This window comes from Leptosomus discolor, chromosome 10 (assembly GCF_034619465.1).
Source record: "Leptosomus discolor isolate bLepDis1 chromosome 10, bLepDis1.hap2, whole genome shotgun sequence".
NCBI lineage: Eukaryota > Metazoa > Chordata > Aves > Leptosomiformes > Leptosomidae > Leptosomus > Leptosomus discolor.
The window spans coordinates 2392397-2417868 of NC_141400.1; the positions used below are offsets into that span (position 1 = coordinate 2392397).

A 25472-nucleotide genomic window follows, 5' to 3' on the forward strand; every position below is an offset into this window, starting at 1 on the left:
CAATGATTTCAGTGTCTTTCAGCAACCATCGCCTCAGGTTCTTCTGTCTGGTGATGACTCTGAGGGGCTCCAGCCTGTTCACACACGGCAGTGGGGCTGTTTGGGGGTAAGAGGGGAGGAGGGAAGCCTTACCCTTCCCCGCGGGCAGCCCAGGTCAGCATGGCTCGCCCTGCGGCGTGTGGGAAAGCTGTCTTCACCGCCAGGGTAGCAAATGGAGCTGAAGAGCTTCGTTTATGAAGGGTAATGAAGACGTGAAGTGAAATGGTTACGGCTGCGCTCGTTGTGCGTTGCTGTGTGGGTGCCCTTTCGGCAGGAGCTCTATTGTATTTTGGGGAAGAGAAGGCTGTTAATTTAGCTCTAAGATGTCACTGCTGTAGCGGTGTGGGAGTGGCCAGATGGAGGATGCTAAAATGAAATGCAGGGCTGGAAAAGCCTCCTTGTCCACGCCCCTGTCCTGAGGTCGGGTCCAGGCTGGACAGTGGTGGATGGTAGTGAAGATCCGGACCAGGGGCAAGTTCTCTCTGGGGCTTGATGAAACCCTGGTCTCGGAGAGCCTGGTACCTCACCTGACTTGCCCTTGCAGCAAATTAAGGGAACAAACTTTGTTTCTTGCCTTCATAGAGGGGGGGAGCCCGGTGGATGGATGTAGTTGTAAACCGCTGTAAGTGCCAAGAGCTGGTACTGACCCTGGAGGGGCGCGGGGCTGGAGAAACCCTTCAGCAGCTGCTGCAGGGCTGCGGGTTACGCTGCTCACCTTGTGGCCCAGGCCCTCTGCTTTGTCCCCAACTGTCTTAGGGGCACTACCCAGCAGGGAGCATGGCCTTCCAGGCCAGAATTAGGAATTTTGCGCTCTTAAATCACAGAAGGATGTTGAGCTCTTTGCAGCTGGAGCTCTGGTGTCGGAATGCTGACGCACGTTGCATTTTCAGTCCGGTCCCTGATTTTCCTCAGCATTATTGCTGTCCAGGGAGATTTGCCCCGTGCTGTGTTTGTGTGCTTGATCTTAATTTTTGCTGTTTCCAAGCGCAGTTCTTTTCACTGCTCTCCTTGCTTTTCTTTTTTATTGATTTGTGGCTGTTTTTGGAACTTTTCTTCAGTTTATCAATTCTGATCATGACCTCCAGAGTGCTTCCAGCTCTTAACTGCTGGGCATCCTTTCAGGTTTTATAAAAGTACTTTCTCTTTCATTGTTGAGGCCGTTACTGAAAAGGATGAATAGAAGCAGACCTGGACTGAGCTCCAAGGGCCCATCCGTGAGGTTTTCTCCCTTTGCGACAGGGAATCGTTGATCGCTACCCCTAAAGCGTGTGTGGGGAGGAGTTGCTTTGTGGTTGTTTTTGTTTTTTCTTGGTTACTAATGAGCACTGTGCCTCGTTAAGGTGAGCTTGCCTTGTCCGAGTTCCTCTGGTTTGCCTGAGAGTGTCGGATGGATAAAGCCTGCTTTAACGGCGCTGCGCTGCTCGGAGGTGCGATAGGCAGATCTCTGCAGGGGGGGATTTGTGCTCCATTTCTGAAGTCTCGGGTGTTTTTCAAGAGCTTTCATGAACCCCATTTAACTGGGGCTTCTCGCTGGTGCTCGCTAGGACTGGCATCACTCAGAGGCAATCCTCCGCTCGCTCAGCCCTGCTTTCCGCTGGGAGCTCCCTGGATGTCGTCGTCGGCAGTAGCGGGGTGTGCACGGCGGGAGTTTGTGTCTGTAGCGTCCTGCTCCCCTTTGTTTCTCTGTAGGTCTGTCCGCAGTGAGGGTTAGGCTTGTCTGTATGTGGCTAAAGGTAGTAAAAATACATTTTTTTTCCCCTCAAGCAATTTGAAGTTCCTTGTCTGGTTGCTCTGCTCTAGGAAAAAAAAAAAAAAAAAATTACTTGCTCTGGAAAAATTAATTACCCTCATTTTTATCCCCAAATAGTGTGCGGCTGTGGGAGCGGTTGCAGGATACTTCGTTCCACCAGGGCTCTGTTGGTCACCTTCTCGGCACGAACTAAGCTGAAGGAGGTGGAGCTGCTTTAACAGAAAGACACTTTACTGGAGAAAACATCACTGTCCAGACAGGACCAGCTCTACCCGCCTCCGAGTTCTGTAAGTACTGAGCTGCTGTGTTCAGCTGCTTGAATTTTAAGAGGTCAGTCGCTTTCTGAAGTGCACTTCCACCCACTATACCATCTTTCTTTGCACACTCGTGTAATTGTGGGGTGAAATTTGGGCCCCACTGAATTCAAGGACAGCACAGCGTTCGCCTGTGGTTTCATCTCTTCCACCTCTCAAGGCTGGTAACTTGAGGTACCCGGCCACAGCTATCCGCTGAGGCTCTGCTCGATGGGATGGAGAAGCCCTGCCCTGTTTGTTCTCCTGTGTTGGTCCGTGGCTGATGATGGGTTCCCTGACCAAGTTTCAATTCCAGGGGAGAAAATTCAGCCTCCCTAAAGCATTCCTGTGGTTTCTATTGGACTCTTCCTTCCTTCTCTCTGGAGGGCTGTGTGCTGTAGTTAAATACTGGTAGGAAGGTTGTGTTCCTCTCTGGATTATGGCTGAATCTCGGTGACGGATAAATTGCATCCTCAGTCCAGTTTGCAAAGCCCTTTGGGCTTTGTGGGATGCGAGAAGCCGTATTTTATTCTAGATGCATGTTTGCTGGTAATTCTGTAGGATTTTCGGTGAGCAGGTTGTAAGAGTCCTGATTATGCCAGTTCTCTGTGCAGTCAGACTCTTTGCCCAAATAATTCAAAAGCTTGCTACAGAGAGAGGAAAAGGAAGATGGAAGGATGATTTAGAAACCTCTGGGTCACTGGAATAGGTGGGAAGAAGGTGCAAATGTTGATCTGAAGGAGATACCGAGCCAGGTATATGCCTTTAAGCACCTAAAGAAAAGTCAGGAGTTTTTTAATGGCTGCCTACTTTAAACCCAAATAGTTTCATTAATGAGAGTTTTTAAAGGTTTAACTGTTAATTTTAGAATTTTTATTTCAAGCATGCTTCCATAAAATTAACTTTTTCAACACAGAACACTTTAATGTCTTCCGTGTTGGTGCTCATTTGCAAGAAATCTATGCACAATTATTTCTTATGTACCAGTTAAATCTATCAGCCAACAGATGTCAAGTGTAGCAAAAAATGCTATAATAATATTATGGTCTAATAATAGTTATAATGATTCTAATTACCTGACGTGGCTTTTGAGAGAGGCAGACTCAGAAATTAGTGCAAAGATGTTTAACCTTGAACTGTAGAAGCAGGGCACTTTCAGAGGGGTCTGGGCTGCACCCTTTCCTCCCTACCGGACATCCCAGTGCCTTTATTTCCTCCAGCAAACTGGGAGTAGCAGCCTGGTCTGTTTTCAATGTTCATATCTCATTTTTGCCGTGTTCTGAGGTGGCGAAGAGCTGTAGATGAGCCCGTTTCTTGAAATACCTGTGACTGTGAAGCCTGGTCATTTCTAACCTGGCGCTGCGGTCGAGCCGCCCCGGTTTCGGCGCGCTCCCGCTGCCTGATGGTTACAGCGTGCACAGACTGCTCGCCCCTCGGGAAGGCCGCAGGAGGCTCAGCCACCTTCATCTTTTATGCAAGCCCGTTGTGCTGCTTTGAAGTGTCAGGGAGGCTTTGCCACAGCCTGGAAAGCACAAAGCCAGCCCGAATCTGCCGGAGTGCTGCCGGGCAGCTTCCCCGCTGTCCGCTGATGGGAGAGCGGGTGGGGGGATGTGAGTTGGTGCCGGTGGAGGCTTTGGTGCGAGAGGCGAGGAGGGCACGTCGGCAGGTCGGAGCCAGCTGCCCGGCTGGTGCACGAGCGCTGCCTTTGGCAGTTTGGGCCCCCACAACCTCGTTGGAGTCTCCTTCGCCGGTGCAGGAGGGGTGCTCTGTGTGCCAGCTCTTTTATGACACTCCCAGTGCCTCTCTACCACCGTGTTTTTTCTTTAGGGAGGATCCTGGGCTGCGTTTTCTATATTCCGGTGGTTTTTGCCCAACCTTGGCGTGTGTTGTGTATTGGCTTGGGGTCCCAGCGCTCATTATTGTTGTAGGCCCGATCGGGTGGTGCGTAATGGATCGCCCCTTGCCGCAGTTGTTCGTTTTAATTTTGTGACATGGAGTTGGTGAGGAGTCCCTGATTCACAGGGAAGGATCCTTTCCACAGAGGAAGCCCTGCATAGGCTGGAAGTTGACATCTTTTAATGATTATATGCCAGGCCGAACGTTTTCCCTTTAAATAATACATGCAGCCTGCTGATGAGAACTCAGCAGGACCTGCGGGAATTCAGCTGTCGGTTGCTGATCCCCGACGTGGGCAGCAGCTGTGAATCTTTTACTGTCTTCCTGTGAGATGGATCCAGAGGTGCCCTTGCAAGATTTTCTTCTTCATCTCCAGCCTGCTCGTAGGCCGGCATGCTCCGCTTCTCCCAAAAGCCGTGCCTGCCAGCGCTGCGTGTGCTCGGCTCGCGTAGACCGCCTTTCCTTGGGGCTCACCCTGGTGACGGCTCTGCCATCTTCAGCCTTTTCTTTGGGGAGGTTTTCCTTCTTGCTGGAGTCGGTACCTCCACAGGAGCTGCAGGACACAACCTTTTCCAGGCTGTGGAGAAGGATGCGGTAATGGGCTGCGCTTGTTTAGGGAAAGCGGTTTCTGAGAGTGAATAATTTGTCAAAGAACGCTTGGCATCGCCCCAGGTGCTATTAAGGAAAAGACAAATCTTGTATCTCTTCAAGGCCGAGCTGTAAGGCTCGTGTCACATCCAGTTGTTTTTCAACATGCTGCTTTGCTTTGCTCAACATCAGGCGTTGCTGCTGTGACCAATGCTGACTCACTAACCTGCTTGTGCTTTTGCTTACCCTGAGAAACCAAAGCTCCCTTTGTTTTTCTCCTCCCTGTAAATATTAGCACTATATTTCTCCTCCTGCCACAAGAGCACCTTTCTGCATCCCTTTCTCAAGCTGTGGCGCATCCAGATTTTCACTGCTCTTTGCTGCTTGCGAGGGTTCCCCTCCCTGTGACCGGCACGGCCCTGGCCGGGTTTCCAAAGGGGCGAAGGTGCGTGGAGCTCTCCTGCGTGCGGAGGAGTGCAGGCGCCTCCCCGGCTTGGCAGGCTGTGCCAGCTCACCCCAGACCCCGAGTGACCTCGTGCTGACATCCTTGGGCATTTGGGGACACTGCGCTTTCTGCTCGCCTGGCGCTGGCGCGCTCTTCCTTCGTCTAGTTTCTGGTACACGGAGAACCGTCTCGACAAGGTCTAGAAGAGCCCTCTGGCACCTCTCTGCCTCATTGCCTCCACGTCTCATTTCAGACTTCATCTGTAAACATCTCTTTGCCCTTGCTAAACACTGTGTCTCTTAATTTCTCTCTGCAAGAGTATTATTTAATTTGTAAATGTTTTAGGACGTTATTTGAAAAATACGATACGAAGCTGTATTTCATTTACTGTAATGATCCACTAATGCGGGCATATTTCAAAGGCAGGCTATGCAGTACTGTGGGGTTTAATTAAATTTTGTTTTTGAAGTAAGCATCAATAGACAGACAATAACAAATGGTGGACAATGTGCATACAGAACAAAGTCACTCCATTTTCTTTTCCAAGACTCTGGAAGTGAAAATGTATAGCCCTTAAAATGTACTTGGCCTGCTCACGATTGCAGCTTTAGTGCAGTTACTCACTTCAGGGGGAGGTTTTTTTTCCTTCTTACTCTGACTGAATCAATTTTCTTGATCTCTTCCTGCCCACAAAATAAACTGTTACACTATGGAAGGTTTCCAGCAGGAGCCTGGGGTGATCTAAGTTCTGCTGGAAGCTCTGGACTTAGATTTGACTATTGAATTGTTGCTTAACGCGTTACAGCTCGCGGAGGTGGGTCCTCCTCAGGGTTACACCGCCGAAGGGCTGGGTGTGAGGTGCTCGTTCCTTCGGTGGGAAACGCCTGTCTGCGGTGGCTGGACGTGGCACGTGCCAGCCCTGGCCCAGGGAGGTTGCCAGGAGGTAAAAGTGATGTTGTTGCATCCAGTATTGTTGTACCCAAATCGGGAGTAAGCAAGTGGCTCTTGAGTGCATTTTGTTCTTTCTCTTCCAGCAAGCACGGGGTAATCAAGTACAAAATGCGTGCAGAGGAGCTTGGGAAGTCTGTTCAACGTCAGCGGGAGGCTGTTGGAAATCATAACGGCGTTCGCAAGGGTGGCGCTTGTACAAGTTTTCTAGGGGGTAAAGAAATTCATCGGTGGTGGCGTAAACGGTCTCCTTTGTTTGGGTTTGTGCAGAGCGTCGCTTGAGGAGCAGGGTGAGATTGCTGGCTGGAGCCTTGTTGAGTTCTGGCTGGTTTCTGGTGGCTAGCGTAGGTTTTGTGCTCTCTTAGCGTTTGGGAAATTTTCCGTTGTTTAGAAACATAATCAGGATTTGCTGAGGAAATCAGTGCGGGTGCCCTGGACTCCCACAGCACTACAGCCTTTTGATTTCTCTCTGAAATCTCTCCAAGTCAGAGAGCTGGAAAAAAGGTAAATTTTTCCGAGGAACCCTCCTCCTCCGTTCAGAGATGCGAGTTCAAGCCGTGTCCTGGATTGATGCCTAAAGCTTTGCCTGCTTAACCTGCCTGCAAATGGATCCGGGGCCGGGGCAGCGGGGTGGCTGGGGGCGAGGGCTGGCTGTGCCCGCTGCCGGCTCGGCTCGCCGCCGGCTGACCCGAGGTGGGTCACTGTCCAAAGAGCTTTTGGGTGGAAATTGGAGCATGTAAAGCCTGGGGGAGGCTGTGGGAACCTGGCTTTCGACTGGCGTCTCTGCAGCTGTAAGTGCCTGAAAAGGATTGCTGTAAATGACAGACTTGTGTCTGCTAACCTCCTCCTCCAGGAGATCTCAGTTTAACACTTCCTGCGCTGTGGGAACAGCCTGTGTTTTGCTCCCTGCTGGAAAGCAGTGCCACGAGTACTTTACAGCTCTCGTGGCGCACGCACTGGCTGGTGGTGTTTTCTGCACTGGATGAGATGCTCGTAGGAAACGACAACGATCCTGTCCAAGTAAGGCTGGCAAGATGGTGTCCTGTGCTTGGTGCCAGTCCCTGTGGCTGGAGAGGAGTCCTGGTACAGATCAAATGGTGTCTAAATATAACTTGTCATGAGGCATCAGATGCTCTTTAAATAAATTCTGGAAAAAACCCCACGCAGCTGAGGTTTGTGCTGGTATTACCAGTACCAAGGGGAATGCCCTGTGCTGGCTGCCTTGTTCTTCCCTCGTTCCTTGCTTGAGGCTGCCAGGTTTTCCCTTTTCTCACTTCTTTTTCTCGATATGTAGTGTCACTCGAGGCTCTGTTGCTGGGTTTTGGGGCAGGCAGTTGCTTTTTGGTGACTTGAGGCAACGTCTCCTGCTTCTGTCATCCTTCCTTGGGATCTCCTGCCTTTCTCCTGTTCACTCTCGCTTTGTGATAAGCTCACTTCCTCTGTGGGCTGGTCACGCTTCCCATCCAGGAACCTCAGACCTCTTGCGGACAAATTTTTCTGAGGCTCTTAGTCATCTTTTGTGGAAGGAGCAGTTTTCCTGGCTGTGGTGGGGCTCAGGTGGCTGACCCCAGATGAAGCATACTGACATCTGGAACATCTGGAGCTGGTGGCTGAGCCCTGGGCCGAGGGATTTGCCCTCTGTGCAGACCAGTAAGTGCTTAAGCCTGGTCTTTGCAGGAGCAGGTGAGTGATTTGGGTTCCCCACAGTACTGGCTGGTATGATTAAATCTTGCAGATGTGCCTGGAGCAGGTTTACGGGCTTGTTCTCCTGCTCAGCAGGATAAGAGAGAGAGAATGATGTGCCCCGCAGCAGAGCCAGTGCTGGGGACTCCAGGGCCTGTGCTCTAATGGTTCTTGCAGGACGGTGCAGCAAACGGGGGTCCTGCGAGGGGCCTTGACACAAGGTCTGGAATGACACGAGCCCAGGGCATGGGTAACTGCGATAGTGCTCAGGAACAACAACCGAAAAAGGCTCTAAAGAAAAAAAAAAAGTAATCTGTAATTCAGTTTTTGGGGAATTCACTTCTAGTGAGAGGACGTGAGGCTGGCTGGGAGAGGAGGAGCGCTCGCTCAGATGGATGACAATCCATCGCAGCACGTTACCACACCAGGGCTCTTTCACAAGCGTGAGCCTTCTCGAGGCCTCCCTAGGACGAGCGAGGTGCTGCGCTGCTGGATGAGGAACGTGAAGTTTCTGGACCACGAGGAGCTTCAGCCCAGAGTGATTATTTAAACACTGAATTCTTTTTAATAATGGATAGTGTTGATGGCTGCATCGCATGGGAGGGCTGCCCAGGAACAGGTTGCCTTGTGCTGATGTGTTTTAAAAATGAAAAGTGTGCTGGTCTTCGTAAGCACTTGGGTCTGCCACCGGCCAGCTAGGTTTCTTGGATTTCTCCTTTGGAGTTTGGCAGCCGTCTGCTTCAGGGAGTACAGTGGTCTCACAAGAGTTTATTTGATCTGACACATGACAAATTGTTTCTGCTGGCGGGTACTTCAGGCGCAGTCTGTTAGCTGGCAGGCACCGGGGAAGTTGGGGAAGGCAAGCCTGCCCTCCTCCTTCTCTTAGAAAGTGTCAGCGGAGGGAGTGTTGTTTCAGCCCACCTCCCGTTCCAGCCTCCTTTTGCCAGTTGTTAAATTGTGCCATTTGCTTTGATTATTGATGGTGCTTGTGTGCTGGGTGTTCCTGCAGGTGCTCGTTGTGTTTCTTGTTGTGCTTCGCTGTGTGGGGCAGAAGAAGAGAGCCGGCGTTTCTGGAACCGGACCCAGTTGCCGTTAAAGACACCTTGTTAAGTTCCTTTTATTAGGCCACCCTTTTAACTCCGTAATGAGGAGTGGAATATTACATTCCTCAGCAGAATAAAAAGTGTATGTCCCCTGTGAGATACTGTAAATACATTTTATCTGTTCTATTACCTGCAGTTTTGAGAATATGTCCCCTAAGGATTTTCATCGTGTTTTCCAGAGTGGTCTCAGGGTGAGGAATCGCTCCTATTTGCAACTTTGGGAATAATTACTGTGTGCATTAATTTCTTTTCTTTCCTGCTGTCCATCTATTATTGTTTCTGGGAAAAAAAAAAACCCTGTCTGTAAATCTCCAGTGACTGACTCCTTGATTAGAAGGAGAGTTATGTGCACTAGAAACGTGCCTGTGAGAGAGCGTCTCGTAGCTGGGCATGGGGACAGACCCACTGACACGTGCTGGCTCCTCCAGCGCCGTTTGAGAGCGCTTGGCCACACAGGGCCCGCCAGACGCCCGGGCTGGCTCAGCGCTCCTCACCCGGTGATTAAAGAGGAAAGCGCCCCCGGCAGCACGTTTGTGGGCCGTCGTGGGACACCTGGAGCACCGCGAGGAGGCAGGAGGCCGAAGGTCAGGTCTGCTCAACCACCCGAGTGGCGCTTTGCCTCCTGAAGTGCTTTGCCTGCAGTGCTTGGCTGCTGTTACGAAATAGAAATTGGGCAGGACAATAAGGGAAGCGGTTCATCAGCTGGCCCTCTTTTGTCCAGCAGCTAAAAGCCAGTTCAGAGATTTTTGTGGAAGCACTGTTTGCTTTGGTCCTTTTTTTGCTCTTTCTTTAAGTAGAGATTGAAAGAGCTGGAGACTGGAGGCCACTGTAATTATTATTTCTTCCTGAACAGCAGAATAAATGTGCCATTTAATGCATAAACGACAAGGTCCTTGCCTTGTGGAAAAAAGATGCGGTCTGACCCTGATGCTGCAAACCCTTCTACGTGTGAGTAACCATCCCTGCCTGGTTCTGGGTGCACCGAGATTTCTCACTCCCTGGATCGGGGTCGGTGCCAAAACTTGTCTCGACGTGTGACGTCCGCGGTCGCTGGAAGTCGCTGGAGGCTGTCATTGACACAGCCTTGGTTCGCGTGGCAGCTGCGTGTAGCTGTCAGCTGACGGAGCAGCTCTGCAGAGTAGTTTGTCCATGGCCTGATAAAATCTGCTTGCAGGGGGGGGACACGTCTGAAATCTGTGATTTTCATGGGAGAAACCCCCTCCGTACACATGTGGCCTGGCAGCCTTGCGGTGGACTTGCCGTCTCCCTACCTGCTGTGGGAGGAGGAGGATGTGGCACCACCGGGACGGAGAGGAAGCTGCTCGGGATGTTCTGCTCTGAGCAGAGAGAAAGGTGCTGCAGGTGCACCTTTCAGCAGAGCTTAAAGGCTTCGAGTGGCTAACAGCCTGCTGTTCGCTCTTACAGCAGGCAGGGAGATGTCGAGAGTCCTCCTTGGCTTTGCAAGTAGCCGTACAGCAGAGGCCAAGGAATTGAGAGCGACAATCACTGTATCCTTTGGCTGCTGCTTCCCGCTGCCGGGGTGCGTGGTGCGGCGTTTGCAGAGGCAGCAGGTGCGGGGAGAGCCAGGACTGGCAAAGAAAGGACCCTTCGTGGGCTGGTGCTGCCCAGCTGCTGAGATAGGCCGCTCCACCAAATGGCTCTTTACAGGATATTCTCTAACAAAAGGACGTTCCTTTTAAGTAGCTGGGTCTCCTGCTGTTGGTCCAAGCTCCAGCTGAGAAGCAGCGGGTCTTTTGGACTGAAGGGTGCCGAGGTTATGAACACAGCCATTCCTTGTAAGAAAAAATCACAGAGGGAACCGACTCATTTCTGGCTGCACCTCCGTTTTCCTCCTTCCCCAGTCTAGGTTTTGGGCTGCTGGAGCCTGCCTTTGCTGGGGCTGAGCGGCCGCAGGACAGAGCTAATGTGCTGCTCCTCATTGAACCCCACGGCTCTGAATTTTAAGTAATAAATGATAAATTCGGTCCTGGAGCTCCAGAGGGGCCTGTGGGTGGGGAGCAGTCCTACTGCTTGGAAGGTTTACTACTTCTTTGAGTCTCTCTCCGTGACCCTTCCTTGTGCACACCTGTAAGGCCCAGACTCACAGTTCCAGTGTCCGTAGCGAAGCGGTTCCTCGAGCCTTCCCAGTGGAGAGGAGCCACGCAGACCCTGCAGCCCTCGAGCGCGGTGATCAGCGCAACTGACAGCGGGCACGGGCTCCCGTGGTGGCCAAGGCGTTCGCAGAAATGCTGTTTCATAACCTCTGCTGGGATTTGCGAGACGTACGGAGGCAGGTTCCCTGATTTGTCACCGTGTCGTCAGGATTTAAGGTCGAGGAGCTCTTTGAAGCACCAATACATCCTGTTCTGCCATGACAAGGTGGAGATGAGCACTAGCATGACTTTTCTTCCCCAAGGAAAACGCTGTTTTGCACAGATCACAAGCCGTGGCTCTGCTGCTGTTTGAAGAGACCAGATGAATCGGAGACGGGCACTCTGTGCAACATCAAAGACTGCCCGTCAGAAGCGGAGATGCTCAGGAACTCCAGCTCGGCATCCTTCATGTCTAGGCAGCAGAAGGAAAGAAGCAGTCTGAACCAGGAGTTGCTTGGGGGATCAAAGCTCTGCTTAACGGAGGCTGACGAGGCAAAAAGCAGGACGACATCAGGAAGGTCACAGACCATGCAGATGGCGGGGGCTCGCCAGTAACGGCAGTCGGGCTTCCAGAGGGGTCTGTGAAACCTTCTCGTCTGCTGGGGGACTCGGGGCTGCGTCTACCCCCGAGGAAGCGGGTGTGCGATGTCCAGTGCCTGCGCTTGGCCGGAGCCATTTTGCAGTGCCTGAGGGATTCTTTAATTAAAGGGATGCTGCACTGTCACATTTTCAACTGTTTTTTCCGTATGTTGCTACAAGTAACATCTAAAATAGCTATCTGACAAGAGATGAGGGAAGAAATGTATTTTTCAGCTGTGGACTCCTTGTATTTGTTGGTGCTTTGCGTGCAGGCAGTTTCCTTGCTTTTTCCCTGATTTTTATTAAGCTTAAAATGGTGCTCAGGGACGAAGGAAGAGTGAAGCATCTTGATCCTAGGTGCAGCATGAGCACGTGTCAGTCTGTAACCATCTCACAAGCAGAAGGGCAAAAAACCATTCCCCAGTGGTGGCAGGTGATGAAGAGCAGGAGAGGGAAGGAATTATGTTCTCTTTCAGCTTCCCGTGTCTGTGCATTTACTTCTGCATTTGCAGCCCTTGGAGCATTTCGCTGTTTTAAATTTCCTTAGGAAAAAAACTGCTGAAGAAACGCTGCCGGCTGCTGGCTGGCTGTTCTACTTTGGTTTTGGATTGGGGAGCAAGACTCGCTTTTTAATCTTGATGGGAAATGCCAGGGTAGAAGAATGGAAATCATCATGAGAGGCGCTTCTAGCTGATCGTACTGGTAGTTTTTCAGTTCTCTCTTTGTGCTCATTACTGTCCCAGGGCTTATTTAATTGCTTAAGAAAGGCATCCTCTGAGACCACTTTAAAAGTACTAATGCAGGGGGAAAAAAAAAAAAAAGCCAACTTGGATAATGCCTGTCGTCCAAGCACGTGAAGATATCACTGTGGCCCTTAGTGGAAGGAGCCCTGCAATTCCCTTGGTTATAGCCGTGGTGTCTGTGTTAGGAGTGGAGCAACTGAGCTCCAGCGCGGGGAACGACTTGTCCGGCTTCGTGCAGAGGTTGGGGGCAAAGCGAGGAGCAGTCCCGAGGGAACCTGCTTGGCAGCAGGTTATGTTCATCCCCAGAGAGCCCCTTGTTCCCCTTCAGGGGAGGGTTTAAGATTAGCTTGTTAGAGCTTTATTCTGGGTTTTGGTGCCAGTGGCTGATCTGGCAGCTCCTAGATGGGTTTGGCCCATGAGGCAGATCCCAGTGGCTGTCCGCCTTTTCAACGGGGAACTTGCCACCAAACTGGGAGCATGGGGGAGTCCAGCTCGCTTGCAGCGGAGGTCCTGAGCTGGGCATCCCTCCAGGCGTCCTGCGCAATGAATCCCGTGGGCTGCCATGCCACGTTAATCCTGGCCACGTAGCCAGTGAGCCACACGTTTGCTGCCTGCACGCTGCGCTTCTCCCTGCTGTGACCTGCGCTCGTGGCTCGTCACGTCGAGGAAGAGCTGTCACAGCCTCCCAGAGCACGGTACAGAGGTGAGGAAATGCATTTTTCATAACTTCGCAGCTCACCGTTTCTGGCCGATCAATGGGGCCGCTGGAGGAGCCCTTCGCCTGCCCGCTGCCGGGGCACCTCTGCGGCGGGTGTCTCGACGTAGGAGGGATGGCCATCCCGGTGGGAATCCTCTGGGCTGAGCCGGAGCTGGCAGCGGGGCTCTTGGCGGGGGCATGGGGGATAGGCGCTGGTCCTGGGGCACCAGTGTGGCGGGGGTGCTGCTGTGGGAGTCGTGCGCCTGATCCATCCGCGTCGGATTTCTGTAGTACTGAGCCTGAATTTTCCCTGTTCTTTTAACCTCTTGATGGGGAAGCTGGCACCTGACAGGGGAAGGAGGTTGTTACTCGATGTGAGAGCCGTGAGTGAGCAGCAGGAACTGGGAAAACACCAAAAGCTGTTTCCAGAGAGGCTGGGAGTGTGCCAATTCAATCTTTGGCTCCTTGGGGGCCCAGCTGCAGTGGGGCGTCAGGGTGCCCTGTGCCCTGGCTAGTGCGGTCTGTGCTTGCTTTCCTGTTAGATTCTCCAAGCTTGGGAAAGCAGAAGGGGTAAAAAAAAATATGTACTGAACACTGGCAGACTCCCACGTTAGTCCAAGGCAAGGGGTCACCTTGCAGGTAGAGGCTGATGGAAATGATAGGTAATACGTGTGTGGGAAAAATATCACTCAATCGTCTGTGCCATGCATGGGAAATTGCAGCAAGGAGCACAAGAAGGGAATAGGTATGGGCAGGAGGAGAGGTGTTTTCAGCTGGGATTTGGGGTGGCGGGCAGGCAATGAGGACAGGGAAAGCGTGGTTGGGGTCAGGCAGCGTGGCAGCTTTCAGAAAGTTGTTTGTCCTGAAGGACCCTGTGCAACTCTTCTCTCCAGACGAGTCCTAAATTGGTGCAAATCAGCCCCTGCTCGCTGGTACAGACCTGAACGTGCTTGCTAGCCCCGAAGCTCTGCAGGGCGAGGGTGTCGCGTCCGTGTGCAGGCAGTCGCGGAGCCCTGCGAGAGCAGCTGCCAGAAATTCAGAGAGATGCATTTTTTTTTAATAAATAATAAATGATCAGTTCAGTCCTCTGATGTCTGAGGCGTGCTCTGCTTTTGTACGCTCCCTCCTGAGCGGAGCAGAAGATGCCTCCATCCTGGACCCAGGGCTCTCCGGCATGGAGGGTCTGAGGGCTGCCAGAGACACGCCGGCTGCAGCCCCGGCCATCGGGGATCCTGCTGAGCCGCAGCGGAGAGTGGCCCCTTCTGCCGTCACCACTAATGAGCGGGTGGGGAGGATGACAGCAGCCTTGCTCAGCCTTCAAACCACCGAAGTATAAAGCTGTGCTCTTGCCCTCTGGAGAGCAGTGTTTTCTGTGAGCACTGTTTTCTGAAGGAATTCATTAAGTAAATTTAATTAATAGACTAAACGATGTTTAATGTTGAGCTGTGCGGGGCTGTCTCTATAAACAACGGGGCTGGCGTTGCTGTGGTCAGGTAGAAGGGGTGATGCCAGCTCTACCCATAAGGGACCTGCAACAACCCACTCAAATGCCAAGGCAAGCGAGAGCAGAGCAGGGAGGTCTCCAGCGACAGGAGACGGCACAGCAGCGCCCGGGCACGGCAAGGGCAGCTCTTGGCACCCGGCGGCGCTTGTAGGAAGGACCAACGTTAGGTGGTATCGCAGCTGAGCTGCCTGTGGAGGGGCTGATGTTAGCTGAGGGCTAAGCGGGTGGCCTGCAGATGTTATTAATATTTATTGTTATTATTTGTTAGTGGCAGTTATAAAAGTTGCATGATCGCACAGTAGGTGCCAGGCTCTGTAAGGACACGTTTCTGCCGTGGTTATCCTTCTCCTCCCTCTCCATCCCCGTGGCCCCGTGTCAAAATTTCTCCCCCTGCACTGGTCCCAATTCAGAGTGGTGCTTCTGCTGCAGGTCAGAGCAGGACGTGCTGCTTGGGGCCAGGCTGTCCCTAACCAGCAGAGCTGGAGCCGCAATTTATTCCTGTAAACCTAAAAGCGTCGGCCTCCTGGCTGCGTGGGTTCTCCGTAGGCAGCCAAATACGGGAAGGTGTTCCCACAACTTTTCCCTCGTGTAGGAGTGTTTTTAACACGCCAGAGCAGAGCCCTGGTAGGTGTAAATGAGGAGGAACAAGCAAAAAGAATAAACTTTTTTTTTTTTTTAGGCAATTTGATAAGCAGCATCAGCAGGACGGTCTGCGTTGCAGCTGCGCCCTCTCCCCTGAGATCTTGGTAGTGTGAGGGTGTTTGCAAACAAGCGGTGCTCCCTGTCCTGTCCTTCATCTTGTGCGTGGGGCCTTGTGCCCGGGTGGGACCTTCCAGCAGGGATTGGTGAAGCCAAGAAAACTCAGTGACAACGCAGTGTTATTAATCAGGGATTCTTTATCGCGGCGCCGGGCAGCACGGGGGATGGCTCCTTCCATACGTGCGTGCCCAAGCGTTAGGATTCTTGCCTTATATTTACAGCTTTCATGTTTATTCATTGCATTTCTAAGAAAAGGGTGGGTTATTCTAATTATTTCATTCACAGAAGTTCCTCCCATAGTCCCGCCTTAGTCCGCCCAAGTTACGCCTCCTGTTGGGGTCCTTGGTGGTCGTTGGGGATGAAGGTGCGAGTCTTCCTCAGGGTTGAACTTTTGAACTTCTCCTGTGGCGCATGCTCTGTACCATCCTGGGTTTTTCCCAAACTGCAGAACCAGCTCTTGCTCGCTGCCCTCCTTATCTCTCCTGCTTAGTCTTCTGTGTTCCTTGAGCCCCACAGTCTGACTGGAGGATTCCACCGGGTGTCCTTCGCTTGGCGGATTCTGCTTCGTTCTTAATCTTTAGAGTGTTAGTTAGTCAGCAATGGATCTGTGCGTAAGGGTTAGTACAAATCAGCCTCCCTCCCTGTCTCTGAAGGCTGGGCAGCAGCACTTTTCTAAAAGCCAGTTCCCTAAAAGCCAGTTCCCTAAAAGCCAGGTAGCCATTCTTTATTACATTGGGACCTCTCGGTGCAGCGGGCTCCTGCGCGGAGCTGGGGTTGCTCGCTGGTGGCACCGGCGTGCTTTCCCAGCAGCAGGGCGCCGGGAGGAGCAGAGCCGCTGAGAGCCTCCCGAGCGCGGCACAAGTGGGTGCGACATCAGACCTCAAACGAGGCGGCGCAGAGCCTGCGCCAGCCCGGTGCGGTGGGTCCCTACCCCGAGAAGCCTGTTCCTGGGAGAAGTGAGGACAAGCAAACTGGGGCTCCATCAGGAGCATTGCACGGGTCCCTGAAGGAAGCTCCTCGTTATGTTTGGTTTTGCCGTTCAGGGCTCTTCTCCTGCTTTGCATAAGGTGTTTAGGTTCATTATTATTATTTTATTCTAGTTTTATCATTAATTTTTATTCAGATCCAGTTCTTTGATCAGTCAAGTGTATTCAGGTCTCTTTCAAGATCTTTGTAGTTTTAGTATTGGCTTTAATGAAGAGGAAGTTTCACTCCTGCCTCCTTTTGGATATGTTGCTGATCAGGACCTGTCCGTGGCAGGAGGGATCTGCATGGAGCAGGAGGTCCCTGGTCCTTCCTGGGTGCCTGTCCATCAGCTGTGCAGAGTCTCAGCACCTCACCTGGGCACTGCACTGAGGGCAAGTGCAATTAATTTCTAGGCCTCATCTCGGGGAAGAAAAAGAAGATGAAGATCGATTTTTAAGGGGAGAAGAGTGGTATCAGAGACTCACAAGTCCCGCTCGTAGCGAAGGCAGTGGGGAACACTCGCGTTGTGCAAGGTTTGGTAGCTCGTTGTGGTTCTGGCAGCATCTTGCCCCTCAGCTCGCATCTTCCTGCTGGATCCTCCATGTTAAAATGTGCTGCAGGGAACCAGAGACAGACTTGTTTGGAAAGACAGGACTGTGCTCGGTCCTGTAAAAGCCACTGGGGTTTTAATACAGGCAAGTTGCCTTCTCGTGGCTCCTATTTCTAGAGGAAAGCCAAGAAATCCTGTACTTCATGCCAGAAGCCACAGTGCAATGTCCAAATACTGTCAGGACAGGGAGAGCTGAGGCAGGTCTTCAGGATTGAGATCCGCTAAGCAGACACATGGTCATCTGGGCTTGTGTCCACCAACACATGAGTATTTCCAGGTTGGCGTCCTTTAGCTTGATTTGTACTTATCAGTACACTTATTGTGTCTCTGTGCCTTTGGGAAGAAGAGAGGATGGTCATATTTGCAGGTTGGTCCTGCTCATCTGTTTGACAGCAGAGGGTTGTGCAGACCTGACTGTAATGAATGGGGAAGGGCAGAGTGTCCTGTGGCCTCCTAGTAATCCTCTGTTTGTCCACCAGCTGTTTCCTCTCTTACAAACAGGCTGAATTTGATTAAAACCTCCTCTTTCTCCTGTTGGTGTAGCTGCACAGTCATCAGAGGAGGAGGGACTGCTGTCCACGAGACATTCCCAAGGCATCTGACTGACACTGCTCTGCTCTTCAGTAGCAAGTCAACAAAAACGGGTGCTCATTGCAGACCTGGGGACGCTGTTGCTCAGAGGAAGAACATTTCAGGTCAGGTCGGCTAAATTTCCTTCTCTTTCTCCGTTGTGTTGCACATCACTTAGCACGTCACGCTCGGCTCAGCCAGTGTCGTTAAAACTTGCGTTTGAACGGGCATCTTGACTCAGCACCGATTACAGTGCGTGTCCTGAGTGCGTCTCTTCAACCAGACGTGCCAAGTTACACGTCTGTCTTTAAAACAGTTTCCTTAACTTTGTTGCCCATCCAACCTTGGCTTCAGCCAAAGAGGCTGTTAGTGCTTGGAGGTCTTCACGTCACCAGTCCAGCCGAAGGGTGCTTGGGCTGTGTTCCTCGATGTCTGTCATCGTTTGGTTGTTCTCCAGTACTGCCCGACGCTCGGCAAGGGGAGCTCTGTGAGTTATTTGGGCTTGTGGACACACAAAGTGCTGTGGATGCTTTTGTTACCACTGGCCATCTCAACGAAGGGTAGCTGGGTGGATACCCGGGCTGAACCTGCTGGTAAATTTGCAGACAATTTTGCAAGGCTTGTAATTCCTGTGCTGCTCCCTCGATCCCTAGATGAGAACAAGGATTAGCTTGTTATTACTTCCAGTCAGCTGTAAAACCAGAGCCTGGCGAGGGGGCTGGGGAGCTCTCCGGGATGTCTGTGTGCTCTCCCAGAGCAGTGGATCGGAATCCACGTGAGGCTTCAGATGGATTTATTGGAGTGGCACAGCATACGCTGCACGGGCTTTGAGTTAGGACGTGAGAGTGGTGTGTTCCCAGCAGCAGAAGGCATTAATGAAGTACGTTTCTCGTACTGACTTGCTTTGAACTGTCGCCTGTGACTCTGCAACCACATTCCTGGGGCTGTGCAGCACTTCCTGAGGCACAGCTAGTAAAATCAGTAAAAATGTCCCTGCTAATGGAGAACGTAATGGCAATGCTGCTGTTTCTGCGGCCGCTGGTGCAGGCGGGTTTTTCTGGAGCTGCGGAGCAAAACCTCGCTGAGCCAAGAACATCACCTGCTCTGATGGGAGGACTGCTGCCAGGAGCAGAGGTTTCTTTGAGTGTGAGCCTTTGCTCTTTCCCTAGTACCTGATTTTCTTTGACTTAAGATGATTATTGGGAAAAAAACCAATACCCCACTCCGCAGAAGGGGAATTTGTGGTCCTCCTGTAGCGATTCTTGTGCTGACTGGCTGCAGCTGTCCGTGGGAGCTGCTGGATCCAAAATAATGTCTTTAAATCAGAGCAAATGCTCCCCGGGCAGGTGGGGTCACAGCTCCCACCCTTTCCGCTTTGCAGGCCGAGCGGGTCGTTTCTGAAAACGCGTCGTATCCACAGAGCGTTCGATCTGGAAATCCTCTCGCCCCCTGCGTGCGTCTGTCCTGTAGCGAGATGTCAGCCTGCGCGGGCTTCGCTCCAGGAGCTTCAAACCCCCGTGTTTCACATGCTAGCTCCTCCTGCCTACCTGGGACCTAAGCAAACTGCTAATTGTTGTGCAGATGTCATCTTCCAGGCAGGCATGAAGTTGTAGGCTTTAAAGAGGCTGTACTGTCGTTTACCACCAGCCTTCTCGGTACACGTGAGCTCTATTTTTATGGGAGTGCGTGTTTTCTTTCAGCTGCTGCTTTGTTGAATTTCTTTTTCTTCTTTTTTCTTTTTATTTCCAGGCTTGCAGGTAAAGTTTTACGGATACATCTATTTTTCATTATCCCAGTTTTGCTGCTTGTTTTATAACTAACAAAAAAACAAACCCCAAAACTGTTTCCTGTGTAAAAAGCAGCAGTTTGTGCTGAGATGAGTTGAGGGGGAACTGTGTGTCGTGATCAGTCTGAGACTGAGGTCTTGATTGTGGCATTGACCACAAGGGTACTTCAGTCTTCTGGGAGCAGGTGGGGTTTGAGCCTGTGAATTCTGCTCTAGGTTTTCCAGCTCAGGAACCTGGGTGTTGGTTGTAGCCTGGTTGCTCTTGGCAGTGCCCCAGGAGAGAGATGGAGGCTTTGGCCACAGGTTGTCTTTGCCTGTCTTCTGGAAATGGAGAGCTTTTCTTCTAGTCCAGTTGGAGTTTGGTAAGGGCTTGAGGGTCTTTGACGTGGTTCTTTGACCCTTTAGAAAAGAGGAGACGTCAAAGGAGGGTGTCAGGCACCGGGTCGGAAACGCGAGGTGATACTTTCATGTACGGCGTGAATTAAGCAGGGGAGCTCATTGCTGAGGGGTGCCGTGGGCGTCAGAAGTCCAGATCCACTCCAAAAGCCATTAACGGGAAAACCAAAAATCCGGTTGATCTGGATTTGAGCTCAAAGGTAGAGGCTGCTGTTCAGGAAGATCCTGAGTCGGGAGGGGTTTTGGAAGATGCAGAAGTGTATCAGATGTATTACTGTTTGTGCTCCCTGCTCTGCTGCTTTTTCCTGGACGTCCACCACTGCCCCATGTGTTGTGGTGTTTTGCCTTTATTTTTCTTTTTTTGACTAAAGGAAAAACCAAGCAGGAAGAGGAAGAAGTAGCATACCAGAGTGGGCAGACAAGGTAGCAGTCAAGGGCCGGAAGGAGAGGATTCTACTCCCTCCGTGTCCCTGAAGTCTTTTGTGGGCAGAGATTCTTTGGTGGCAGGAGTTGGTGTTGGGGGTGCCTGTGAGCATATTTTCTGCTTTGTGGAATAGAAGATGGTTGCTTCAAGGAAGGAAAAAACCTGCAATGTGATGTGCCATCCTGATGGACAACAGGGACAGAAAGAAAGATGTTGAGGACTGCGTGTATGGGAGGAAATTCTTTAAAACCTGGATAGGAGTAGGAGCAGACTTGATGGAGGGATGAGTAATGAAGGAGTGTTTGAACGGAACTAATCAGTCCCATCTTCTTTCAAAAGACCTCATTTAGTTTAATTTAGCAGCGTGTAAATTTAGAGCCAATCAAAGGAAATACTTCTCCAGCCTGTGCGCTGGCAGGCTGCTCCGTTCCCTACCCCGGCGTGAGAAGCAGCGAGCTGGACGCTGGAGGTGCATCCAAAGCCTCGTGTTGTGAGGCGGTGGGGACGCGCGTGTGCGTGGTTACACACCTAGTGGTGGGGATACGAGCTCCCTACCAGGGTGACTGGCAGCCCCAGGAGCAGGACCTTTCTTTTTTTTTCCTCTCTCTCTTGTTCAGTAGGTGGCCTGTGCTCGGCCAGGGTGGCTGAAAGCCGTGGGACTGCTTTGTGGTCTGCTGCAAGTGCAGGCAGAGCTTGGTCTTGGGCTCCCAGTCCAGAGGAGCTGGTGCTCTGAGCGGCAGGGAAAGCCTTGCTCTGTAGGAACCACCAAGGAAACCTTGTTCACCTCTGCAAAATGTTGTTTTCCTCAAGCAAAGCCTACATATGGATTTAGCTAAACTCCTGATCCTTTGGCAGCCGGTAGTTTTGTTTAATTTGGATTAACGCAGCTACTTCTTTGCTTAAAGTGAGGCACAGGCATAAAAAGCCTATGCAGAATTGCACTGTTTTTTTATTTTCCCCTGTAGTTATCATCCATGGCAGTGATTTCAAACAAGACTTGCAGGTCTCGTCGTATTTCTGGGAGAGATACAAGCCCCCGCAGGGTCAATATAAGCTGCTTTGTCGTTACCTGTCATAAACTCCATTAGCGGTGAACTCGGCACCCCTTGCTATCGGCTGCCCCCAACGAGACCCGTGCACTAACACCTCAAGGTGTTCTGTGTCGCACCCCTGAACCCATGCTGTGTTGCAAAATGTCGCCGAAAGGACGCAGAAACCTGTGAAAACGTGGGCTGAAATGTCGTTGGTTTTGTTTTCCTTTGCATTTCAGGCTGGTGGCGATGTCTCACTGGGCTGGTCTCCTCTCCGCCGCTGCCAGAGTCAACCTGCTGGTCTTGGTGGTTTCTGCCGTGGTTTCCCAGCCAAGCCTAAGCGACAGAGTTCCCGTAAGTGTCGACCGCTCTGGCCGAGAGCCGTGTTTGCAAAGGGCTGTCCAGCCTCCCGCGTTTCTGGTGGGGCAACAGCCTTTACCTGGGGCAACAGCCTTACCTGATCCCCCTGTAAGGCCAAGCAGGGTGTTGCAGTGGTTGGTGAATCACCTCTCCTTGACAATGGGTCTTCAATAACAACATTGCGGAAGGGCTTCTCTCTGAAGACTGCTTGCTTCACCCCAGGAAATCCAGAGTATGATGGGTCCAGAGGGTTTGCGGTGGGAACAGTGCAACTTGGGCAGCTCTCTTGTTTGCTGGGTGTCACTTTTTCTGTTTGAAGTCGTCACACGTTGCCCCCCTGGCAAGAGGCAAAGCTAATTCAGTGGCCTAGTGGCCAGAAGAGGGGAAGACGTCCTCAATTAGGATCCTAGCTGGGCCTCTGTTGCATCACTACAAGCAAGTCAGGCTTAGAAGAGCACCCTCTCAGGTCCTTGCATCCCACGTGCGTGGATTTTGCCACTTCCAGTGTTGTTCTGAAGCAGCAGTTGAGGTGCGTGGACGCTGGCTGCCCCTTTGCACTTACACAAGTGTGCAAAACTCCTCTGGGTTGGATTTGCTGCTGAGCCTTTGGTGCCAGAACCCCCTAAAATCTGAAGGGCTTCCTTGAGATGAGCTCTGTAGCGGTAGAGCGGTGGGGTTTTAGATAATTAATGCTGTGGCTTAAAACAAGGGCTCCCCCAGCAGCACTGGCGTAGGGGATCGCTGCCCCCCCACGTCCCTGGACGCTCGCTCGTGCCTTTGCCTCGCAGCTTCCTGGTCCGTGCCGTGTGTGATGCGGCTGTTTGGGGGCTGTGCTGCTGCCCAGAGCAAACACAACAGCCGGACGACAGCATAAACCCAGTGCTCGGGCTCACCTGGAGTCCCGTGAGGGTGAGATGATGCGTCTTTATTTCGGGGAGGAGGCTGGAGGTAGAGCACGGTCATCCCAGCTGGAGAACAAGCCCTGGGACAGCCAGCTGGCAGGCGGCCTGACGCCGAGGTTCAGGCAGGGGTAAGGCAACGGGCGGTTCACTCTCCCGTCACCTGCTCCTGCGCTCCCCCTGCAACAGCTCCGTGGTGGCCACGTCCCTTCTTTGTGGCAAACAGGCTGCAGGTTGGCTCAAGCCTTCCCTGCTGAGGCTTTTCCGCTTGTTGCCGTTGATTTCAGACGGATGAGGCAAGGAGGCTTTTTGCCTTTAAGGAAATGTCCCTTGTTCTTTAGACACCATCTTTCTTTCTGCTTATTTTAGTTATGAAAACAAACTGAAGAGGATTCTACCCGATTTCTGCATAAATGAAGAATCGCTTGTGTGTTGTTGCCCGTTTTTGCTGGAAATACTAATGAAAATGGGGTATTGCAAAGCAACTGTGGGCCAAGCAGTGGCAGTAACATTTAAACGAACCGAGTCACATCCTTTTGTCCTTACTGAGCATTTAGACCATGGCATGAGCAGAGCCAGTAAACATCAGCCATCTCCATTATGTGTTTCGACAGATAAAACACTCGGAGGCCTGTGGGTAAATTTACAATGGCCTGTGTCGTTAAGTCCCTCTTGGATAATAGTATGGTAGTGTAAATAAGCTAAGTAATAACTGCTCTGGCTCATTTGTTTTAGTCCTGTTGCATCTTGGCTCATAAAATATTAACGTTGATTTTCATCAGTAGAACCTGGCTTGTTATGTTTATGATTGTTACTGAGCTTTAACCATTTGTCATAATTTTAACAATTTCAAGCCTCTGATGCACTAAGTGAAAACAGAAATTAAGCTCCGTTTTTCCAGAGGATTTCCAAAATTTCAATCCCTTTTGACGGATAAAACAAAAACATCCTATAGGGTTGTCAACTATCGTCATGTGTTACCACTGTCGTTGCCGATTGTACGTGTTTTGCTCGGGCTGACATTTCTCTTGCTCGCAAACGCTCTCCGAGGGCAGATAGTGGATATCGATATGCAAGGCACCCAGATTCTGCAAGAAAATATGCACATATTTTTTTCCAAGAAGTGGAAGAAGTGAAGGCAGAACATGGCCTAAAATTTCCAGTTAACCTCTTAATTGACTTCTTTTTTTTTTTTCCCTGTGAAAAACATCTTAAGGATTAATATCAAAACACTTCATGAAGTGAGCTGTAACTCTTACTCTAATTGCTAACAGTTAGGAATAATCTTTCCCTACAGGCTGATTATTTGAAATTACTCAGTGGTGTCGTCCTTGACGGTATCAGAAGCTGAGAATACTCCCTGCAACAGAAGCTGAGCTGTCTGGGTGACTAGCCTGGACCAGCTTCTCTGTTCCTGTGAACACCAGAACAGCGCAGACCTGCTTCCGGGGCAGTTCATAGCCCGGTGCGAGATAGTACGAGGCTCTTACTGCGCGCTCTCGATTATTTTACCCGTTGCAGTTTTACGGGACTCCCACCAGCTCCCCAGGGAGACTTTCCAGCGAACAGTGAGGTTTCCCTCACAGCAAGGACTTTTTTTTTTTTCCTGCTTTTCATCCTCGTTTTTTCCTTTGCGTAGCGCCATACCCCTCGTGCTGGCTGATCTACCGCACCTCTGCCGTTCGCGTGCTGCGCTTGCAACGTAGGCGGTGATTAAATCGCTACCTCATTGTTTTAAAAGACTTGGAGGACACCGGGAACGGGTGAAGAAAAGGATGCTCGTGTTTTTATTGTGTGGGCAATTCGGTGTGTTTTCCCCGTGTCCTATTTTGGAAATAGCTGAACTATTTTAGCTGAAATCTTCTCCAAGCCTGAAATAACTGCATTTAAGAAAAGAAAAAAAAAAAAAAAACCCAACAAAAAAACCCCACAATGCTTGAGGCGTTCCACTCGTGTGGAAAATTTCAGCTGAAAAAGTTAAAAGTTTGACATATTTTTAGGCAAGGGAAAACAGGGTCTTACAATGTTACACAACCCTAATAATAGCCAGGGCTCCTGGCTCTGACTGTAATACAGGTGAGGCTCTGCAAAAGCTTGTTTTAAGCCTGCAGCCTGCACTGGAATAGGAAATAAGCTGTGTTGCTTTGTTCAGCACAAATGTCATGCTAGTTATGCATGTTTAACCTTTAATATACTTTAAATCTAAATTTAACCATGTGGAAAGAATCTTGGATGTCAAAAAAAAAAAAAAAAAAAAAAAAATCTGCTGGCGAGAGGAAAAAATTTTATATTCTCAGCCGGCACTAAATTACCCAGATGCAATTGCTAATGAGCTGAATCTCTTCTATCTGAAAGGAGTTTGCCCTTACAAAAATAGAAGAGAGCGACATAAAAGATGACAGCGGGAAAGAGCCGGTAACAGAGGATGATGCTGATCCTGAAGACCTGGAAGTGTTTTACCCCACACATCAGTGGCAAACCCTCCGTCCAGGTAACTCGCTGATGACTAATTATAGCGTCCCTCTGAAAGCCCCCCGGACAGCGCTGACAGGAGCTGTGCAGAAACTCAAAATACCTGTTTGTTTCCATGACAATGTGTTCTTTTGCTGGTGTTCAGCCGAAGACGTACAGACCCAGTGACCCAAGACAGGGACCGGAGACCATCCCCAAACCGACTGGCAATGGGAGCAGTTGCTAAAGTGCTTTCAGTTCACTGGGGCAGGTCGAGTGGGCTGCCAGTCGCGTTGTAGGTGGTGATGTGTCTCTGTCACGAGCTCGGGAGCCCTTTCTCTGCTCGCACGCTTGTCAGGGGACAGATTTTATCATGTTTGTCGGCACATGGTGTCCCAGGTCTGCTGTGCTCCAGTGTGGGCTGGTGAAATGCTGCTTGGTGGCAACGTGATGAAGAACCGTCAATGTAACACTGCACAGCTTTTTAACAATGGGGCTTCTGTTCCTTGGCCGTTTGAAATCCAGCTTTTATCCTTATCCACACGTCCCACCAAAAAAAAATCTCTTCCCTTTTTTTTGGGGTTGGTGTCTGTCTTGGTTTGAAAAGACAGGTGTCTGTGGAGGAAGGCAGGAGCCTCCCTTGAAATGGAGAGTGCAACCCCCTTCCCTCCAAACTATTATAATTTTGAAATTAACGGGCCTTCAGGCAAAGATATGGGGAATAGGAATAACAGTTCTTTACTAATATATATATATATATATATATATATATAACACAAGGCAGGGAAAAACAAACAAC

At 50.9% G+C, this 25472-nt stretch overlaps 1 protein-coding gene across 3 annotated transcripts in view; it reads left to right on the top strand.

Annotated features, from left to right (window-relative positions):
• SIL1 (SIL1 nucleotide exchange factor) overlaps positions 1 to 25472 on the top strand; it is a 99618-nt gene that overhangs the window by 2434 nt on the left and 71712 nt on the right. The window contains exons 2-5 of one of the 3 annotated variants that reach the window (XM_086470917.1): positions 1907 to 2076; positions 17300 to 17451; positions 21203 to 21317; positions 24578 to 24713. In XM_086470917.1, coding sequence (XP_086327043.1) covers positions 21213 to 21317; positions 24578 to 24713 — 241 coding nt within the window. In that variant the 5' untranslated portion in view covers positions 1907 to 2076; positions 17300 to 17451; positions 21203 to 21212. Of the gene's footprint in view, positions 1 to 1906; positions 2077 to 17299; positions 17457 to 21202; positions 21318 to 24577; positions 24714 to 25472 lie in introns of those variants that run through there. The other 2 variants (XM_086470918.1, XM_086470919.1) reach the window with 2 other exon arrangements.